This window comes from Parasteatoda tepidariorum, chromosome 10 (genome assembly GCF_043381705.1).
Source record: "Parasteatoda tepidariorum isolate YZ-2023 chromosome 10, CAS_Ptep_4.0, whole genome shotgun sequence".
Classification (NCBI taxonomy): Eukaryota; Metazoa; Arthropoda; class Arachnida; order Araneae; family Theridiidae; genus Parasteatoda; species Parasteatoda tepidariorum.
This window is the reverse complement of record NC_092213.1, coordinates 61181413-61202003: the sequence shown is the minus strand read 5'-3', so window position 1 is coordinate 61202003 and position 20591 is coordinate 61181413. Positions and strand designations below refer to the sequence as shown.

The 20591-nt window shown below is 28.1% G+C and overlaps 1 protein-coding gene across 4 annotated transcripts in view; it reads left to right on the top strand.

Moving 5' to 3' along the window:
* Positions 1 to 20591, top strand: part of LOC107451281 (S-adenosylhomocysteine hydrolase-like protein 1) — a 223292-nt gene that overhangs the window by 131603 nt on the left and 71098 nt on the right. The window contains exon 1 of one of the 4 annotated variants that reach the window (XM_043045731.2): positions 6545 to 7015. The exons of the other annotated variants lie outside the window; for them this stretch is intronic. Within the exon in view, the coding sequence (XP_042901665.1) occupies positions 6980 to 7015 (36 nt within the window). The 5' untranslated portion in view covers positions 6545 to 6979. Of the gene's footprint in view, positions 1 to 6544; positions 7016 to 20591 lie in introns of those variants that run through there. 4 annotated transcript variants of the gene reach the window in all.

Genomic DNA, 20591 nt, shown 5'->3' with positions numbered 1-20591 from the left:
AACCATCTCTAATTAGATCTGTAGAATATGTAAAAGATTAGGTCGTTAAGTATGAAATATTTAGCGGAAAAAAACCCGATTGAATTGGTTGATTGCTTACAAATATACGGAGCTATTTCGTTCATCAAATTATACACCACTATTTTCTGTAGACTTTTTTTCCATGTAAGCAGCATGTTGTGCAGACAAGTGGTTTAAAACTCTTGGTGACGAGAGGTAATGAATTCCTGGGAAGTCAGCTTTACAGAATTTTCTGTAATTTGTTTTCCAATTAAAAAGTTGTCCAACTTTTGGTAGAAGTTGCAGTTAAGTCAGTTGAGGATAGATCTAGTGAATATGTAGGGTGATAAAAAATTTACGATTCCTGTAGTTTTGCTGTAGTCATTTGTACAGTTTGTGGTGCGGCAATGCCATGCAATAAGACAGGAGATGAACTGATGACCATTCTATACTATTTTTCAGTTTTTACATTATTTCACTTAGTTATTTGCAGTATATTTCGATGAGCTAGTTTTAATAAAATCCGAATTTATCACGGTAGCACTAGAGCAGTATTCCCTCACCGTCAATTTTTTTGGGTTGAATATAGCATTTTAAAGTGAGTCTGATATTGTACACAAGAGCTACACTATTGATGTTTCACATGGTCTGCGCTGGTGTGATTGTGCGAATTTCTCACCCTACCTTTTTCAGTCAAATTAATTATTTAAAAAAAGTGTTTTCAATATTTTTTTTAAATCTTACGATGGATTTTTTTTTAAGCAGGTGCGATACGTAACTTCTCAACCAAAGTGGGAAAATATTAAGCCAATGTCCAATAATAAGATGTAAAAGCCGACATTTCTACAAATTTCATCATTGATGACCTAATAGACCAGGAGAAAGAAGAAAAATATTTTGTAACTGGAAAATAAATCTTTTCTCCAGATATTCGTTCCCGTTTTTGATCAGTTAAAGATTGATCAATTTCTTGAATTATAAGGAAGCTTTACCAAGCTAACAATGTCTTGATCAGTTACAATAAAGTTTCTCGTGGAACGCTGAATTTTGAATTTCAAATAAAATTAAATGGAAAAAAAAAATAATAAAGAAGGAAAAATATTTTTTACATAATTTGAATATTTTATTAGTTCTCAGCTAAATATTGGTATTTATACTTTTCATGTAATATTTAATAAAAAAATATTCTATTCTTACAGCTGTTTGCTTTGATGGTAATAAAGCTCCCAAGAATCATGAATAATATTTTAGTTGTTATAAGTTTTGTATATAAAGTTAAGAGAAGGTTTTCTTACATCTTTAATTTTGACTTTTAAGTTTACCTATATTTAAAATTATTTGGAGTAAATACCATTAATCCAATATCTTTAATTTATAAAACTATTTTACTTTCCGTTTGATAATAAATAATTCTTTTTTTCGTTTTCATTCTTTATGTAATAAATCGAAGATGATTAAAATTAAACACTCTGTCAACGAAAGGCTGGAGAAACGTTTTTTTTTTGCAATGGTCGTTTTTTTAATGAAAAATTCGAATCTTAATGGACTCTCAACCTGTTCTCAATTAATCTTGAATAATTATTTCAGCACTTTCATCAAATTCAAATTAGACGCATCAAACGCTTTAAGGCTTTTGAAGTAATTAAGTTTTTGTGCTTCATCGATCCTAGTACCATTGCAGCAAAAGTTAAAGGAACAGCAGTTTATCTATGAAGTGAAATATGTTGGTCCATTTCAGTCTATATTTTTCGAATATTTGACAATATTTTATCAACGGCTATTTCGGTCGTATGAAGGTGTATAGATATATACTTTATTATTAATGCTATCCCAGAATTTTTTTTTCTTCACGTTACAGAAGTTTATTTAGAGCAAAATGTTTTTTTTAAGTGCTTCAAAATTTTTTTTTATAATGAGCTAAATTTTTCTCTGCGTAATATTTTTACATCAGTCTGCTCCTTGGTATTAATTCCAAATAGACAATTTACCAAAATTTTGGAATTCCCAGTAAATACCATTACTATACATCGAAACAAAAAAATCTAGATTAAATGACTAATTTTTACATCTGTATTATATGTATTATATAAAAATGAAACAACATTAAATTTTACTTTGTCCTTTATGTTTTAAAGAAACCTCAAAAAGATTATAGAGTTAAGTGTCATTTAATTAATTATACCCAAGTATTATTGTAATTTTTCTTATTGAAATTACCAATACATCAAAATATTTATATTAAATTCCGTAGCTATGAAATCAATAAAGATTTCAAACAATATAGTATTGAAATGCTTTGTAAATTTTTAAATAATGATTTCTCTATAAAGAAAATCATTTTATTTAAATTAATGATTTTTTTTCTTTAAAAAAAATTAGCTGATTAAAATCAACCAACTCTGCTTGAAAATGTATTATTTTATCACTTCAAATTACACTTATTTAATTATATTTTATAACCGTCGTTGGCCCAATTTTATGATTATATTGACTTTTTCCAATTTCACAAAATGAACGGAATCATTTCTATACCTGTTAAACTGTATCAAGAAATCGAAACTCACGCCACGCTCAAGTATTATCTCTCAACTCATTATTTGCATTTTCAGAATACCTTCCAATTATTCCATAACAATTTCCGTTTTTAGAAAAATTTGAATTATTAACTAAGATACCTGAGAGAGCAATTACCGTCAATTGTCTAACAATCGCGTCTGTTCATTTTTTTTTTACTGTACATATTAATGACTGAAATATACATGTCACTTATTCTGTTAAGTGGCGATAAGTTTTAATTAAATTCTCGTTTATCTTTAAATTCTTGACAGTGTGAAGATCTTTTGATGTTGATTTTAATTTGCCCCAATTAGTGTTACCTACAGTTTCGTAAAATTCTTTTTATTGTGTTCATTAATTTGTGATAAAGCTTGAAAGGGAATGTTTAAAAACTTTCGGGGAAAAAACTAATTAATGGCAAATTTATTAATATATATTTTTTATAATGATGCTCTTAGTATTTTTTTAATTTATTTAAAGGCAAATCCTTAAATATTAGTGCATATTTAAAACTGTAATCACATCAGTTTAAAGACATTTCATCGGGATTTTTTTTCCTGATGTATTCATTTTTCTACGATTACGATTCCGGCTTGTCATTGTTTCCGAACGAATTAAATACTTAATTACTTTATGATTGATTAAAAACAAAAATGTTCAACCATTAAAATTCATTAATAAAGTGTATTTTTTATCACTTTGAATTTTAATTTTTCTTGTAATTATTTCGTTGTTTTAATGTAGCGTGCCCTAATCTATGCATGAGTAAAAATTATATTAAAAACAATGCATAAGTTCCAATCGTAGACTCATTGGCTCATAATTCTTAGTTTACTTAATCAAAAATCGTTTTAACTACCATTAATTGTGAAGTCATCCTGCATCGCAACATTTAAAATTATAAACGTTAAACGATTTTTTGTGTTTTCTAAAAAACCCATCCGACTGGGAGTTATATATAATATAAGAATTTGTCAAACACTTCATTTTCTATAAATTATTAACTAAGTGTAGTCCTAGATAATAGGTCAATTATAAAGTCAAAGTTCCGCCCAAAAGAAGAAGAAAAAAAATCAGTCATTTAGGATTCCATAGTTGAGAAAAATTGGGAACCGCTGGTGAGAGATCTTTACATTTCAAATATTGTGCACATTGCTCAACTCAAAATAAGATGAAACTTTTTGATGAAGTTAGAGTACATTAACTACGATTAACTTGTTATTTTTTATTCTAATAACCACAGTTACATTATTTTTCGTCTTTTTCTTACTTTTAAGTCGAATTTTGATGTTTAGAAAAATCGAGAAACATATAAGGAATCAATAAAAAACTTTTTTTTAAAGGAAAACCTATGATGGTTTATGTTCTATAAAATATTGAACCTTACTCTCCTAACAATCTAATTACATATATATGTGCCCCAAATGTTTAATGAAATTTTAAATTCCTATCTCTACTTCCTTCCGTTTACTAACATTTTTTCTAAGAAAAGTGAGTCAGACTGATCAATTGAATCATCAATTTGATCTATGATCAATTTGGATGGATTTTTAAATGAAGTACAATTATGAATGCTATTACAAATTAAGAGTAAAAAAATTTTCACCAAATATTTTGTGAATGATTCTTCTTTTTAGTAATGGACTTAAAAGTAAAATGTTTTCTCCTTAATCCTGAAATCAAAAATATTTATTGCCCTTATCAATGGAAAAGATTAATTTTAAAAATCATTATTTGCTATGTATATATTCATGGCTTCAATTCATGTCAAAATTATGGGTTAAGTGATGAGTTGGTTCGGATTTAAAACAGAGTGTAGATCTTTTTTGCTTTTCTCAAAGCAAGTCGTTTCTTTGAATTTTAACTTTAGTTTCTGATAAAAATTAATGTTTGCTTTCCTTTCTACGCAAAATAGTTTAAAACAAATACGTTTCATTATTACATTTACTCTTTCTAGTTATTGATTAAAATTTTGTTGTACTTCAATGACTGAATGGAAACGATATGTGAAGTACCTGGTTTTAAATTTCAATGGTGACTTACCTGGCGATAAATGTAAGCTCTTAGTATTTTGTCTACTACTGTTTTTTCTACGCACCTCATTCTTTTTGTTCATTTGATTTGAATGCTTTATTAATTAACAATAATTTTCTGCTTCTTCTGTTTATTTCCTTACAGGCACTTAATAACAAATATTAACTACAATCTTTTAGTGTTTATTTCTTTATGAAGAGTTGATAAACAATAGCTTCCTTCTCATTGTTGTTTATTTCGTTATAGCGGATTAATTAACAACGGCTTTCTCATTAATGTTTATTTCGCTTTGAAGGATCGATAAATAACTGCCTTCTCATTAGTGTTTATTTCGTTATGGAAGGTTTATAAATAAAGGCTTCTCATTAATGTTTATTTCGATTTAGAGGATTGATAAAACAATAACTGCTTTCTCATTAGTGTTATGGAAGGTTTATGAATAAAGCCTTCCCATTAATGTTTATTTCGATTTAGAGGATTTATAAAACAATAACTGCTTTCTCATTAGTGTTTATTTCGTTATGGAAGGTTTATAAATAAAGCCTTCCCATTAATGTTTATTTCGATTTAGAGGATTGATAAAACAATAACTGCTTTCTCATTAGTGTTTATTTCGTTATGGAAAGTTGATTAACAATAATTTCCTTCTTATTGGTGTTTATTTCGTTATGGAGGGTTAATAAACTACTTATGGAGGGTTATAAACTACTTATTTTTTATCTAATTAAAGAGAGTTAATAAACTATAACTGTCTCATGGTCTTGTTAAGGTCTTTCTCATGAGTAGTAAATAAATTTTTTTTAGAATGCTAGTGTTGAGGTTTTTGTATACGTCTTTTGTTTAAATTTGTCCTTAATTTGTCACACTCCTATGAATGTAAGAAAATTGTGAAAATTCTTTAAGAAATATGTTAGTTACAGTTAGTTCACAAATTTTGAATAACTTACTAACTAAAGAAGTTCAACGATTTGCAACGAAAATTGAAAGTTAAAGTAATGATTACAAAATATCATTTTTAGTGTATTTTGCGGAAGATATATCTTCCAGATAAGATATAAGAATATATATGTTCTTTTTCTCTTTAATGCGTTATTTATTTATTTATTTTTATAAATATGGGGATATCAGGGTGTTTTCTTGGTTAACAAATTTAGAGCGATAGTTAGAAGCTAGTTTTAAATAGTTAGAAGCTAGTTTAACTAAATATTTAAAAATAAAAATATTTGCTGTGCGTTTAATGTTATGATAGATAACTTTATAGCTTCTAAAGATTAAATGTTAATCAATACTTATTAAAAATTTGATTTATTTTCAATTTTCGTTGGTCTTTTTTAAATTTTTCTTCAATATTTGAGTGTGTTGCATTTTATAAAATTAAAGAATTGATATGATCACGATTTTAGTGAAATGTTAACTCATAGTTCAATTTTATATAATTGTTGAATCATATTAATGGCACGTTTCAAGTTGTGTTAAACAATTTTTGAATAAGATCGTATCATTTCATTTTTATCATTTATTGTACCATTTTTCAATTGTAATAAATAGTTGTATTGATAAATATAATTTTGTTGTTTTGATAAATATAATTTTGATGTTTTGATAAATCTAATTTTTTTTTCTTCATTCGAATAGTTCTAGAATAATAAATTGATTTTCTTATTTTTATGTCTTTATTCTTTGTATTAATTTCAAAACATCGAATAACATCTTAGTTGCAAATGTCAGAAAAAGAACATTTTGTTCATTAAAAATAAGAGCAAAAGAAAAAAGAAGATAGTAATCAATACATTTCCACTCTTACTTATGCTGCTATTTTATATATCACACTATACCTGGAAGCCTTATTTGAAATGCTAATTCAGAATCAAAATTCTCTCTCCTAACCCCCCTTTTAACTCTTCAATCGTTCTCTCCTCCTCTACCACCTTCATCATCATCAAATAGCTCCCTTGTTCACTTTTATCCTCAGCATCGAGTTAGTGGACCAAATCGTTGATACTGATGCTAGCAGCGCCCTCTATTGGCGGTCTTCGATATCTTGTTGCGTTAAAGTCTTTTTCACTGTTCAACCTTCACAAGTATATGAACGCGCGAAGAAGCAAAGGGATACAAGGATAGCAGACGATTTTCGTCTTTTCTGTCTCTTTGCGTTTTTTTAAGTACTCAATCGGCAGCAGTGGTTATTCTAATTCTTATTTTTTGTTTTAAAACATTCAATTTTTGTTGATTCAAAAATAATAAATTTCTTATTTGCTGTTATTTTGTTTCGTTGCGATAAAGTTTAAATAGTGCAGAAAAAAATGTTTATTGCTCAAAATTAAATTAAGTGTTAAATAAATAATTTCTTAACTTTAATTTTTTCACGATCGTTTTCATTTATACCTGAATGGTTAAAATGGCAGATAGTAGTACTGGCGAAAAGGTATTGTAATCTTTATTCTTTTTGCTTAATGTTTTTTATTTAGTCGCATTTTTAGTTTTTTTTACCTTTATTACATTTGATTTTTATATGTAGTTTAGGTTTTAGTTTTTTATTTCTTTAGAAATATTTTTTCTCCAGGTACTGAGAAAATTTTCCGGATACATTTACTTTTGAATTGGGAAAGTCATTTTTCAAAATCCAAGATTTTAATTTTTTCTTTTAGTTTTTGAGTCAAAAGTATTGCTATACTACAATAAAAATTCACATACCATTCAAAAATAGTTTTTAGCAATGATATTTTATAATCCTCATTATTCCTCTTAATTGGTACCAATAAATGTTTTTTTTTATTTTTTCAATATTAATTACCAATTAATCCTTTCTAAGTACTAAAACTTTATTTTGATGGTCTCGTATTTATAGGCCACTAAATAGTTTCAGATGGGAATTATTAAGTTTAATGTATCTTTTTGTTTTCTTTTTGTCGTCTTTTATTCAATTGCTAGTTTTTTTCGAATTTATTCAATTTTTCATTAAGTTATTTTAAAACCATTGACAGGTTTGAGAGATTTCTTTTTGACTTGTATAATGCTTTTGAAAACTGATTAAATCCTGATGCGTCATCAAAAAAATAATAAATCTGAGAAATTGCTTGCAATTCGGCATGGTATTTCTCTTCTTAATTTAATCAAGGAACAATTATCTTTTCTATTTAAAGGTACATTAAAAATGGTATGGGTTTTAAAATTCTTTTAAAGTATTTGATTAAAAAAATTTAGACACATAATAAGTTTGGTTTTTTTTCTCCCCACATTTTTTTCTTATTTAATGTTTTTTTTCTTCATAAATTTATTTATGTTTTGACTGAAATAGAATATTTTCTTTAAAGAAAATTTTTTGTTTAGGAAAAATAAATAAAACATTAATTTCATACAATTTTAATGATAGTATTAAAAAAATAAGAGTTAGAGAGTACAATGTGCCTGATGATTTCGAAGTATTGTAATTTTTATTCATCAAAAAACATCAAAATATGAAAATTCAAACCATTTTAAGAACATATCTTTAAATTTTTGAATTACAAAAAAGTAATTTACATTAAATTACTTTTGATTAAAATAACATATAATTTTTACTCCCCCAAAACGCTAAATTGAACGCTAAATCGCGTTTAAAATTTTATTTATATTAAATTTTTAATCCAAGAAATCATTTGGATATTGATTATTTTTTGTTATAATAGAAATGTTCTAAAACTATTCATTAGTCACTTTTTAAGAATAATATTTTGTTTGTTTTTGCAGTTGTCTGGCATATTCATAAAATTTTTAGGTTACTTCCTTAATAAGTCACGTGATATTTAACCAGCTTGCTAAAGTGTTATACAGGTGCAATTGTGTCGTGTTGCGAACAAACCTCTCAAAACTGCCAATGGTTTTGAAAAGTACAGAAAATTATAAAATAATAAATTATTTTAAATTGAATGAATGGATTTTTAATTTTCAGTACCTTCTCCCATTTTAGTTTTATAAGGATTTTAAATTATCATTGTACGTTTTCTTTTATTTTTGTTAATATTGTAATGGTATTTAATAAATTGTTTAGTAACATCGATCATAAAAAATTAATTAAAATTTCAAAATATACCGACAAATGATAATTACATTTCACCATGTCAAATAATTTTTTTATACTATAGATTTTAAATAAAAAAAAAAGTATTTTTGAATTTTTTAACAATTGAAAAGAAAATTTTTCAAATTTGAAATAATTCATCAAAATATTGTTTCATATATGCAAAAACGTGCACAACTACCAATCATATAACCTTTTTACTGATGGTTTTACACTAACTATTACGTTTTATTCGCAATTATTGCGATTTCGTAGTCAAAATTACGATTTTACTGTTGAGTAATAAAAATTATAGTTTTTGAGAATTTTCTTTATAATCTTTTAAAAATAATTTACTAAGTAGTACGAAATTTTGTTACTTGCAGCAAATATTCAATAAAAATTAGCACTTAAGTATTACTTTTTTTTATTTTATAGTAAATTCTTGCATAATATTATTAATATTAGGTATATAACGATGTAAAATTAATTAATAAAAACATCATCAAATTACCTTGATTGGAATTTTATTAACAATACATGCATTATTGTACTTCTGATTATGAATAGCTAGTATGGAAAGTTTTGCAACTCTGCTATTGTTTGTAGTTTTCTTAGAAGATACTGATTCAAAATAAACAAACTATATACTGATACAAAATAAAGTCAGTTGCTGTTGCAAAACTACTTTCTTTAATTCTTATATTATTATTTTTTTGGTAGTCTTACGTTAAAGGGAGCCGTTGGCGAAAGTTAAATTTTTTTTTTCACCAAATCAAACACCAAACATAATGATCAATCAATTATAATCGTTGTTTATTATTTTTAATAATCTGATAAATCAAGGGATGTGAGTGCCATTGCCCGGTTTACCCTACACTTTTTAAGTGCAACTGCCCGGTATTCCCGACATAGATGTTTTTTAAGGTTAAATGCCACTGCTCGGTATACGTTTGTGCAGTATATCCAACACTGATTTTTTATTTAATTTATATTAAGTGCCATTGCTTCCAGTATTTCCTATACTGAACGTTGTAGTGAAGGTTGACGTTGTAGTATTTGCCTTTGTAGTATTGCATTGTAGTATGAACTTTGTAGTATTTGCCTTTGTAGTCCCGAATTCGCTCAACACGACTTGGCGATTTTTTACGGCTCCCTGTAACGAAACAGTACCATAATTTATTTTTTAATTTAAATTTCTCTATGACTTAAAATTCTTGTATTAATTTTTATTGTTGTTGCATGTAGTTTCACTGTTATTCATATTTCCCTTTTTAAAATCTATTACTGTTTAAATGTTCATTCTTTCATGTTATTTAACAACGAGCTGAAAACTTGGGACGTCGCCAGTATCCAAACACTCTTTAAAGACTCACTTCATAAGCTATAAATTCAATTTTATGTTTTCAAATAAAACAGCACACATTGTAAGCTACTTTAGTAAACTTCAGTTTCCATCCCATCGCTTTACTCATCAAGTTTAAAAGCATTTATAGAAGTTCCGAAAAAGTAAAGAAGAGAAGAAAAAAAAGACTTTACTATTACGAAAACTTCGCCTCGCTTTTCTAAGACACGGATTAGGATGTATTTTCTTAAAACTTTCTTGGCTTCCTACCCTCACATCTTATAAGATTTATTCCGTTATTTTTTTTATCCAATTTATTTTTTTATAAATAAAATGTAAGGTAAAATTCCATCGCAAATAATCTTTCTCTTCCGAAATAATTTTTTTTTTAATACATGCGGGGTGTTCTGTAAATGACCTCTCGTAATACATATTTTTATTTTTAGAATCCTTGCTAAAAATGAATTAAACTTAGTATATTTATTAAGTGTGCAAATTAAGATTTAAGCTAGTAAGAGACGAACATTAAGAAAACCTGACTATTTGTTACTAAGAAAGGTGGGACTGAAAACAACAAAACTTGTTTGATTGCCGGAGGAACGACGGTGGACTCAATTGTTAAAAATATCTCCAAGTTTTATCAAGCAATCGAGCTGGTCTTATAAGTTCTTAATCCTGCTTTCCTTATTAGAGATTCGACTGTGTTTAGAAAGCGTTTTTTATTTTTTCCTAACCTAAATAATTCCTAACCTTAAATTCCTATTTAAATGTGCATATTGTAATTCTTAATTTAAGGCAAAAATTTAAAAATTTATCTATATTTGACAAGGGAAGGGGTGATTATTACCGAACGCCTTATATATTTTATTTTGAAAAAAGAAATTTTTTTTTCTTCCCCTTTCGAAAATACATCGAAGACATTATGACCTCCCTCCATCTATAACAATGGGCTCGCCCAAGTTTTAATAGTTTGGTTTATTTTGAAAAAAAAATTTTTTTTTTCTTCCCCTTTCGAAAATACATCGAAGACATTATGACCTCCCTCCATCTATAACAATGGGCTCGCCCAGGTTTTAATAGTTTCTCGCCCAGGAACAATGTTTTCATGGGGCACATTAGGACTCATAATCCTCATAGAACAATCCCTGACGTCTGTAAGCTACTTGAACATAGTTGCAGACCAGGTTCACCCATTCATGGCAACAGTTTTTCCTGCGGAGGGTGGTGTTTGCCAACAGGATAATGCACCATGTCATAAGGATCGAATCGTCGTGGATTGGTTCGAGGAACATTCCAGTGACTTTCAAGTCAGGTCTTGGTCCCCAAATTCACCTCACCTTAATCCAATAGAGCATTTGTTGTCCTACTAGGAAAACTAAATTCGTGCTGCCATGCTACCCCCTAGCAATGTGAGGGAATTGCAGGACCAGTTGGTGAGCACTCGGTACCAGATACCTCAGACTACCTGTCAGCACCTTGTGGAATCAATGCTACGGCGGGTGCTAGCAGTTTTGAGGGTTTAAGGTGGTCCTACATATTATTAGCAGGGTGGTCATAATGTAATGACTCTTCGGTGTATACCAGCACGTGTTTTAGTTCATTAATGTTAGTGAATAAACAAATGTATTGTAAATAACATCTGATAAAAAAAAGTGCTTAAAAGTTAGACAATTTAGTAAAAAACAGTATCTGTTTTGGTATTTTATTTTTTTTCTTAAATTTTTCTTTTTCTTTGTTTTTGTGTAGTTAAATCACGTTTTAGTGAAATGCATAAAGTAGTAAACCCTCTTTTTAATTCATTATTGTTTTGGTAGTAAAATGGTTTTTAAAGTTTATCTTTTCGATTTTTGGCTTGTTAAAACGTATGATTCAAATTAGGTAAAAAAAAGGAGTATCTTTTTTATTTAATATTGCTCAGTATGTTATTTTCTTTCCTTTCATCATTTGAATACCTGTTCTAATTTCTATTCAAACAATTTTATGATGTTTTTCTTGTCATTGCTAGAATAGAATAGAACTAATTAACTTTTTGATGACAGTATAAATTCGACAAGGAACTGTCGTTTATTCTGGGATAACTACGTTTATGTTATGCTTATTAGTAGAACTATGTTATGCTAATTAGTGGAAATGCCTCTTCAGCTCTTTATTTAGTTTCTTTAAGAAATTTTTTATTTTTCTTACAGTTCATTAGTGATTCATTGTACAACCAATGCATGCTCTATTATTCGCTACAGCACTGGAAATCGTAAATTCTCTAATCCTTAAATATATGGGCTTGTGGTAGACAATGCCTCTGCCAAAAACTAATTACTTCAACACATTCTTCTCTACAAAAATATTTAATATTTTAAACTTAAATGGCATGAGTATTTGAAAATATAGTGGATGTTTGAAATTTCTTAATAAAGCATAACTTCTTAAAAAAAGAATGCTCTTAATAAAAGATAATCTTATTTTTTTAAGCATTGTTGAATTCATTTTGTAATTGATGAGACTCCAAAGCATTCCTGGAACAAACTCTTATTAACTGCTGCAACTATTTCGGTTTTTATCTGAGAAAATTTCTTTCTGAAAAATTCAGCGAATGGCAACCAAAAATTTTCAAAGATTTTAAATCTCGCTTTTGATTTAATTTCACTGTTAGAGGGGTTTCATGCCTGTTATACTGCATGATTTGTTACCTTGTTTATCATACTTCTTTTCAATCTATAGTTGGTGCAGCATTATTGCGTCTGGTTTTTATGCTATAAAACTGCGCTCAATTAAATTCAATATAAATGCAAACTATTTTAAACCAATGTTTAGTTGTAAGTTTAGTAAAATATAAAGACAATTTTTAAACGCAGTCATTAAAGAAAATAAATTAGAATTTTGTTTTTTCTTTAAAAATCAGTGGGTCGCGGTCTCAACCCTTAACGTACCAATACTGTCATATAAGCGGTTTGGCACTTTTGCTCACAAAGTTCGATGCCTTGGTAAAAAAAAAATATTGTTTTATTATTTTTAACACGCATATATAGTATACTTGATTATATTATTATATTAAACTTCAAATACTTTTGGATCGTTACGGGTTTTTGTTTTAAATGTCTGTAGAAAATAGAAAATTCATTTAATTATTTTTGTAGTTCGAGGTTCGTTCCTCCCTGTTCACTCCTGTCACCGAGACCCACGTGGTTGCTTCTTATTCATCATTGAAAATCACTCATCATTGTTGATCATAAATTTCGATACAAATTGGGATTTCGGAAGAAAAAAAAATCATAAAGAAATATGGCCCTTTCAGCTTGCCAAATTTTTACTCTGTGGTTGCATTCCTGCGCCTGTAGAGTGACCCGTAAGGTATTATTTCCAACAAATGTAGCAGTCAATAATTCTGGCATTAACTATCGAATGTCCATTTGTTTGTTTCATCGTAATTCCTGTATACTTTTTTTTCCACCTTAATAATTTCAAGTTTCTAAGTCTTAAGTTTTTGACGCTGTAAAACCAACATTAAGATTCTTCGGCTTCCTTTACTGTTTTTTTACTATATAGAGAAATAGTTATCGTGTTTTACCAATGAATTCGACTTGCATTCATTTAATTATTTTTATGAAGAGTTATAGCGATACACCCATGTAATCAAAGGAAATTATTCTATTATTAACTGTGAAATAACTTCCTGGGTTATTTATTAACTGTGTTTATCAACTTTGCCTAATGAATTGCGATATTATGAAAAGGGATTAGGTTAAATTCAGCTCCCTAAATTCCAGAGTTCCGGTTAACTCATCTCACTGTAACTGTTATAAATCTTAGTCGAATTTCTCTCCTAATCCATGATTTTATCCTAATTCTAATGCATAATATAATTATATCACGTTGAAGTGTAATTGACAGTTCTTAGTGGATATCGGCTTGTTTGGTCTTTCCTATGTCGATATGCATTTCAAAGCATAATCTCATTTCATCCACGATTGTCAGTTAGGTTTCATTTTATAATAAATATATATTAATTTGTTGAAGCTTATACAGGCTTGGGTATTCCGCTATTATGATTCGAAACACGAAGTGTTAATTAATAAAAAAAAGTGTTTGAGTGAACTTTGCACAGAATGGAATTGAAAATTTTACTATTAGTATATTATTTTATATGACATAATAAAGATGCAAGAAATTGAACTGCTTTAATTCAAAATGGTTATGGATATTTTTTATTACCTAGCTTAAATTACTTTTTTAAATTTTTTTTGCTCCAATATTGGCGATTTTGTGCTGTAATTGGCTTATGCACGCAAAAGTGGCGCATGAAATTAATTCATATAGTTGATAAGAAAATATTTCGTAAATATGTGTTTATGTCTGAAATATCTTAGTTCTGAATATCTACAGGGAAAACTAATTTTATTCATGTTTATTATAAAATTATATATTTAATTATTTCATCGCCATGAAGCACCTCTTTGTTATTAAATTAAAAGGCTGGAATAATTTATTGCATTATGTTAAAATGCTTTTCCGTCTACCAATCGATTCTGTTTACTTTCCATAAAATATTTTTCTTTCATAAGCAGTTTAAGTATTTCGCCTGTTGTTCATTTAAAAAAAAACAATGTCGTGGATAATGCATTTTTCATTTTTCCTCTTGCTTGAAAAATAAGAAAATATTTTATGGTGAATTATATTTTATGGTATTAAATCAATATGGCATTTATTGCGGTTAATTTATCTTTGCTCTTTTATTTTAATTATGATCTCAACTTGCACACTATTTATTTAATTTTAATCATGATCTCAACTTGCACACTATTTATTTATCCAAATTCGTTTATCCAAAGATAATTCCGGGCAAAATATAACTTTCAGTAAATATTTATCTTTTTTTTTGTTGTTGTTATTTTATTAAGAGTGCTATTCTAAATTGCAAAATACAAAATTTCGCCGAAGTCCTATCTTCTCCAATAGTTAGAAACTTTACATTTAATTTTTTATCGCAATCTTTCAAAATTAAACTAAAAAGTCTAAAATAAGTCCAGAGCTAAATTAATTCTTTAAAAAGCAGCCTTATATATCGCTATTAGGGCTTTTCGATTTGAAAATTAAATCCAACGCCACAGGGGATAGCTAAAGTCATTAAAAAGTTCTCATTCCTTCCAGAACAAAACAAATTAGTAATGTCAGTCTAACTCGCTCTTTTGCCGTGAACTAAAATAAAACTTCTCTCTGAGCCCCAGAGAAAAGATTTTCGAAGTAGCCAAATCCCTCACTTTAAATAACCCGCTCAGTACAGAAGCAGTGGTTGAAGATGGTAAAAGTAATTAGTGCACGCAACCTCACCCAGACAGACCACCCGTCTTCATTGTTATTCCTTAATCAGCTTTGTTCCAACAGCTGCTCTTGATGGCGTGCTTTGGCAGGACATAGTTACTAATACCACGAATAGTTTTCTTCTTTTATTCTATACATTGTGAAAAATTTGTTTCTCCTCCCCCTTTTTATAAAAAAGAACTACTGAGGTATAAAAATATTTTTCATTGTTTTCTACATTGATGCATTGCATGTGTTGCATTGAGTTATTGCTCTAGGCCAGTGTTTCCCAAACTTATGACTTTTGTGTACCCTTTCTAAATTTTTCGTAACGCTGTGTACCACTAATAAAAAATGAATGCATTTTTTACTATAAAAAATTGCGCTAAAGTTAAAAATCACAACTGGTTTTTGACACCAGTAATTATTAACTGTTAACTCTGCAAAAAATAGCCAATAGAAAATACGGAATCGTCAATTTTCATTGCTATCTTTGTTTTTAAATAATTTTTTTTAAATTTTTCGTTTGTTGCAAGGTATTTCGCATCAGAACGCTTACCCCCGCAAAACTGTTCCCGTACCCATGGGGGGTACGCGTACCACATTTTGGGAAATACTGCTCTAGGCCAGTGTTTCCCAAACTTATGACTTTTGTGTACCGTTACTAAATTTTTCGTAACGCTGTGTACCACTCACAAAAAAAAATGAATGTATTTTTTTAAAAATATGTTAATTTTTTTTATTTTTTGGTTCAAAGTTTTGTTAATAAGTTTATTTGCATCAGTAAGAAGGATGATATTGTTTTTGCTGTGATAAAGATATTGCACAAAAGTTAAAAATCACAACTGGCTGTTGACACCGCTAATTATTAACTGCTAACTCTGCAGAAAATGGCCAATAGAAAAATACATAAACGTAAATTTCAATGGCTATCTTTGTTTCTAAATAAAATTCTTTGAAATTTTTGTTAGTTGTAAGATATTTCGCATAAGAACGCGTACCCCCGCTGAACTGTTCCCATACCCATAAGGGTACGCGTACCACGCTTTGGGAAACACTGTTCTTGGCTATCAATTCTATTCTACGCCATAAGTTCACTTTTAACAAGGCCCTGGGAAACTGTTTTGCCTTCCATGATTTGTGCAGTCATCTGCTAATAACTTCAGAAAAAAACAAATGAAAAGAAAAACGAAGACTTTGTTTACGTTAAATGTGATTAACAGTAAAGGTTTGCGTAGGATCAAGAAGGGAGGTCAACGCTAGTGGAGGAGCAATTTTTCCTTGTATGTCATACGTTTGTTCATTTGATCATTGCTCATCGTTCTTATTTGTAGTTTTCAACAAGAATTTATAAATTCCATTATTATTTATAAGCACAGAAGTTCAAGTTTATGGCCAATTCATTACAAAGTAAAATTTTGAAAATCAAATTAATTTCAAGTAATTTATCTAAATGAATTTTTTTTTACAGATCAATCTCAATTCCAAAAATTATTTAACGTAATATTATTTGAAAAAATATAAAGGTTTAAAAATGTTTAATTTAAATTTCGACAAAGACAGCTTTNACAGTAAAGGTTTGCGTAGGATCAAGAAGGGAGGTCAACGCTAGTGGAGGAGCTATTTTTCCTTGTATGTCATACGTTTGTTCATTTGATCATTGCTCATCGTTCTTATTTGTAGTTTTTAACAAGAATTTATAAATTCCATTATTATTTATAAGCACAGAAGTTCAAGTTTATGGCCAATTCATTACAAAGTAAAATTTTGAAAATCTCATCCATTTCCCCATGGAAAAAAAAAATGATCTTCAAAATCAAATTAATTTCAAGTAATTTATCTAAATGAATTTTTTTTTACAAATCAATCTCCATTCCAAAAATTATTTAACATAATATTATTTGAAAAAATATAAAGGTTTAAAAAAGTTTAATTTAAATTTCGACAAAGACAGCTTTTAGGACGACGAAAAAAGGAATCGTTAATCTGTTTCTTTAAATGATATAGACTTATTTTATTTCCTGCAACAAAAAATAAATAAATAAATAATTCACAATTGAGCAATCGTATATTGTTTATTATTATTATAAATATAATATTGTATTTTAATAATTTTGTATACAAATTACTGCACTACTTATTTGATATTCACTGTTAATGCCGGTGTATTAACTGCCATTAGTATCAAAAAATATTTTCAAATTAATAATTAATGAGTTAAACCTTTTAATCAGTAAATTGTTGAAGATCAAGAGCGGAGAATGGTTTATGCCCATTTTTCACAAAAATGAGGATCGGATCAGATAATCTTCTATTGAATTTTAAGTATTTTAGAGTTTTATTATACTAATAAAGTAGAAAATTTGTTCTTCCCGAGAGTTATTACTCAGTGAAAATGGGCCGAGCTGTGCCTAAACTGTTCCTTCCTGCCTCGAAGTAATTTTTTTTCTCAGAATAAACTTTCGTGGACATAAATCGTTTTTCCCTCTTAATCTTCAGTTACAGTTTATTATTATTTTTGAAACATTACCGTCTTACTTTAGGAAATATTATACACCATGGTGCGTAGCGTTTTTAAAAAGGGCTTAAAGGTGCTTATTTTCGATTTACGTTTTTTAAAAGCCCTTTAAGGTGTTTTCTTTCATTGGGTGTTTTTAGAAAGTGCTTAATTTTCCCTTTTCGAAAATGAGATTTTTCTCTTTGCCGTGTCGATTTTCGTCACGTATTATGAGCTAGGTTCGGTGAGATTCTTGCACTCTCATATACAACCCTGCTGCATTTTGCAAGATATTTTCAATTTCAGGCTTCATTTTACACACTCTGATATCGAACCAAAAAATCTCTCGATCCTTTTATAATGGCCAATATAATCAAGAAAAGAGTTCTTTGTCAGAAACTTATTTTATCATGATCATATGAAATCTTTGAAGATTATTTTGCATTTTGTTAATGTATATAGTGCTTAAAAATATTTTAAGTGCTTAAAAAGTACTTAAAAGGTGCTTATTTTTTTGTTGAGAGATTTGGCTACGCACATACAGATATATCGAAGCAAAAATAATTGTGATAAATATTAATTACATAATTAGTAGTGACAGACTTTTTCATGACTGCAAATACTAATAAACAAGTATGGGAATGAACATTTCGCAAACATTAACAGCTTGCCTTTTCGCCTTAAATCCTAATATATAAATCAGTTCCGGGATAAATGATAAGAATTTGTGCCAAATACCTATGCGATTTCTATAAAAAGATAAATTTGAGTTGATTTCTGTATGAAGTTGAAGATATCACTGTCTTGACTGCTGTTATATGACGCTTATTCTTTATCTGCGTTTTCTCACTTTTCATCGCTATTTTCTTCATAGTTGTTGACTGAACATATAAATTTGGCGTTTTCCTTCTCTGTTTTTCTTTTTAAATCTATTGTTGCTTGTATTGTTAAGCTGTTAACTGTTTCTTTCCGTGTTTTGAAGGATTTTCTCGAAATCGCATTCGTCTTCCAGCTGCGTAATTGAATTTAAAAGTCGGATTTGAATTGTAATCTTGTTTTCTTAATATTTAGTCAGACTGCGATAAATAGAATAACTCGTAAATGTTGAGAATTTCATGCAAAACAGGTCTATACTGTTAAACTATGAATGTATACATCCGGAGTTAACTGAAACTTAGGTCTTAGTATATGATTGTGTTATCTCCCGATTTCAGTTTTTCTTTTTAGTTGCTATATATATATTATTCGTTTTAAAATAGCTTGCTTTAAATATAAAAATGAATGTGTAAATAAAAATTTTAGAACTCAATTAGAGTGGCATTTTATCAAATAAATGTGTTATATATTTAAACATTTATTATTAATGTATAAAATAACAGTAAAATATAAAAGAATTAACAAAAGTTTTTCGGATAAATTTTTTTTTTCATTGCTAATGTACTGTAGTACTTTTTTTAAAATTATTCTGGTTAATTTCTGAATTTTACTTCTACACTAGTTCCTCAAAATTTCCTTAACACTAGATTGCCTAAGGGAGTCATTTTGACTGCTTTTAATTTCAATTAGAAAAACAATAATGTATATAATTACACAATTTCTTAGAATTTTGTACAACATTTAATTTTTTTATTGTTAATGTTTACTAATAACTTGTTATGTAACTGTAAATAATGTAAAAAATATTAAAAATTAATTTTAAACAAATTTCTTTACATATTATTTATACTTTTACAATCCAGTCATTTTGACTGCTTTTGGGCAATGTAGCTATATACTAAGTTTCAATCTTTCTAGTGTTAAAGAATGAATAACAAAAGAAAGAAAGAAAATTACTTTATATAAAAGAAACATTAGCACGACTTTTTTTTGGTATCAACTAAACGTTAACCATATGCTCAGCAACCAAACTTTCCCTAATAACATGCCAAAGAATAGCTAACAACATATACAGATGTCAGCTGTGCAAATCTTTGAAAACCATAAAACCAAGATATTTTTGTGGCTACTTTAACACAACTCAGTCTATTATTGCATCGTAAAAGGATGTGCGTTCTGCTATTTCATTTTGATGAAATGGCTTTATATTATAATGAAATCTTGACAAAGGAAAAAGAGCAATATGAAAAAGTTTCATATTCTTCAAATCATTACGTATTTATCGTTATTTTCATTTATTATTTCACTATCTGTATTTTTATTAAGTTAAAGACAGAAATGAAAATAATTTTTTTATTAAGAAGGGAAATGGCATCTGTCTTGTAAAAATGCGTTTATTTTTATAAAACATAAAGATAATGGCGGCAGAAATATAAAATGTTATAAATTATGAATCATAAAACCTCTTTCTTTTCATTCGCTTTAAAAAATGCGACCGAGATAAGATTAAGTTACGAATCAATCGATAATGCTATATTTTGAGCAGATTTATTGAGAAAGATAAGTTGTCCTGGGTGAAATATTTTTAAAGTTGCTGTTTTCCAAAGCATAAATATTTAAAGAGTTCTCGTTGTTGTTCTTGTTTTAGTTTTTTTAAACATAATACTTTGTGTTATGTTTTACACAAATAAAAAATAAATGACTTAGTATTTTCGCTTTAAAGCTGTGTGTTGCAATGTCACTTAATATTTATTGTGTATTTAACTCTGTATTTTTAAAGCATAAAAACAGGCTATTACTCCACTTACTATTTATCAAGTATTTAGCTCCGTTCTTTTATGACATAAAAACTAATGTTGTAAGTCACCTTAATTTTTGTTGAGTGTTTAATTATGTATTTTTATTATTTAAAAACTGCATGTTACAATTCCACTTTATTTTTATATTCGAGT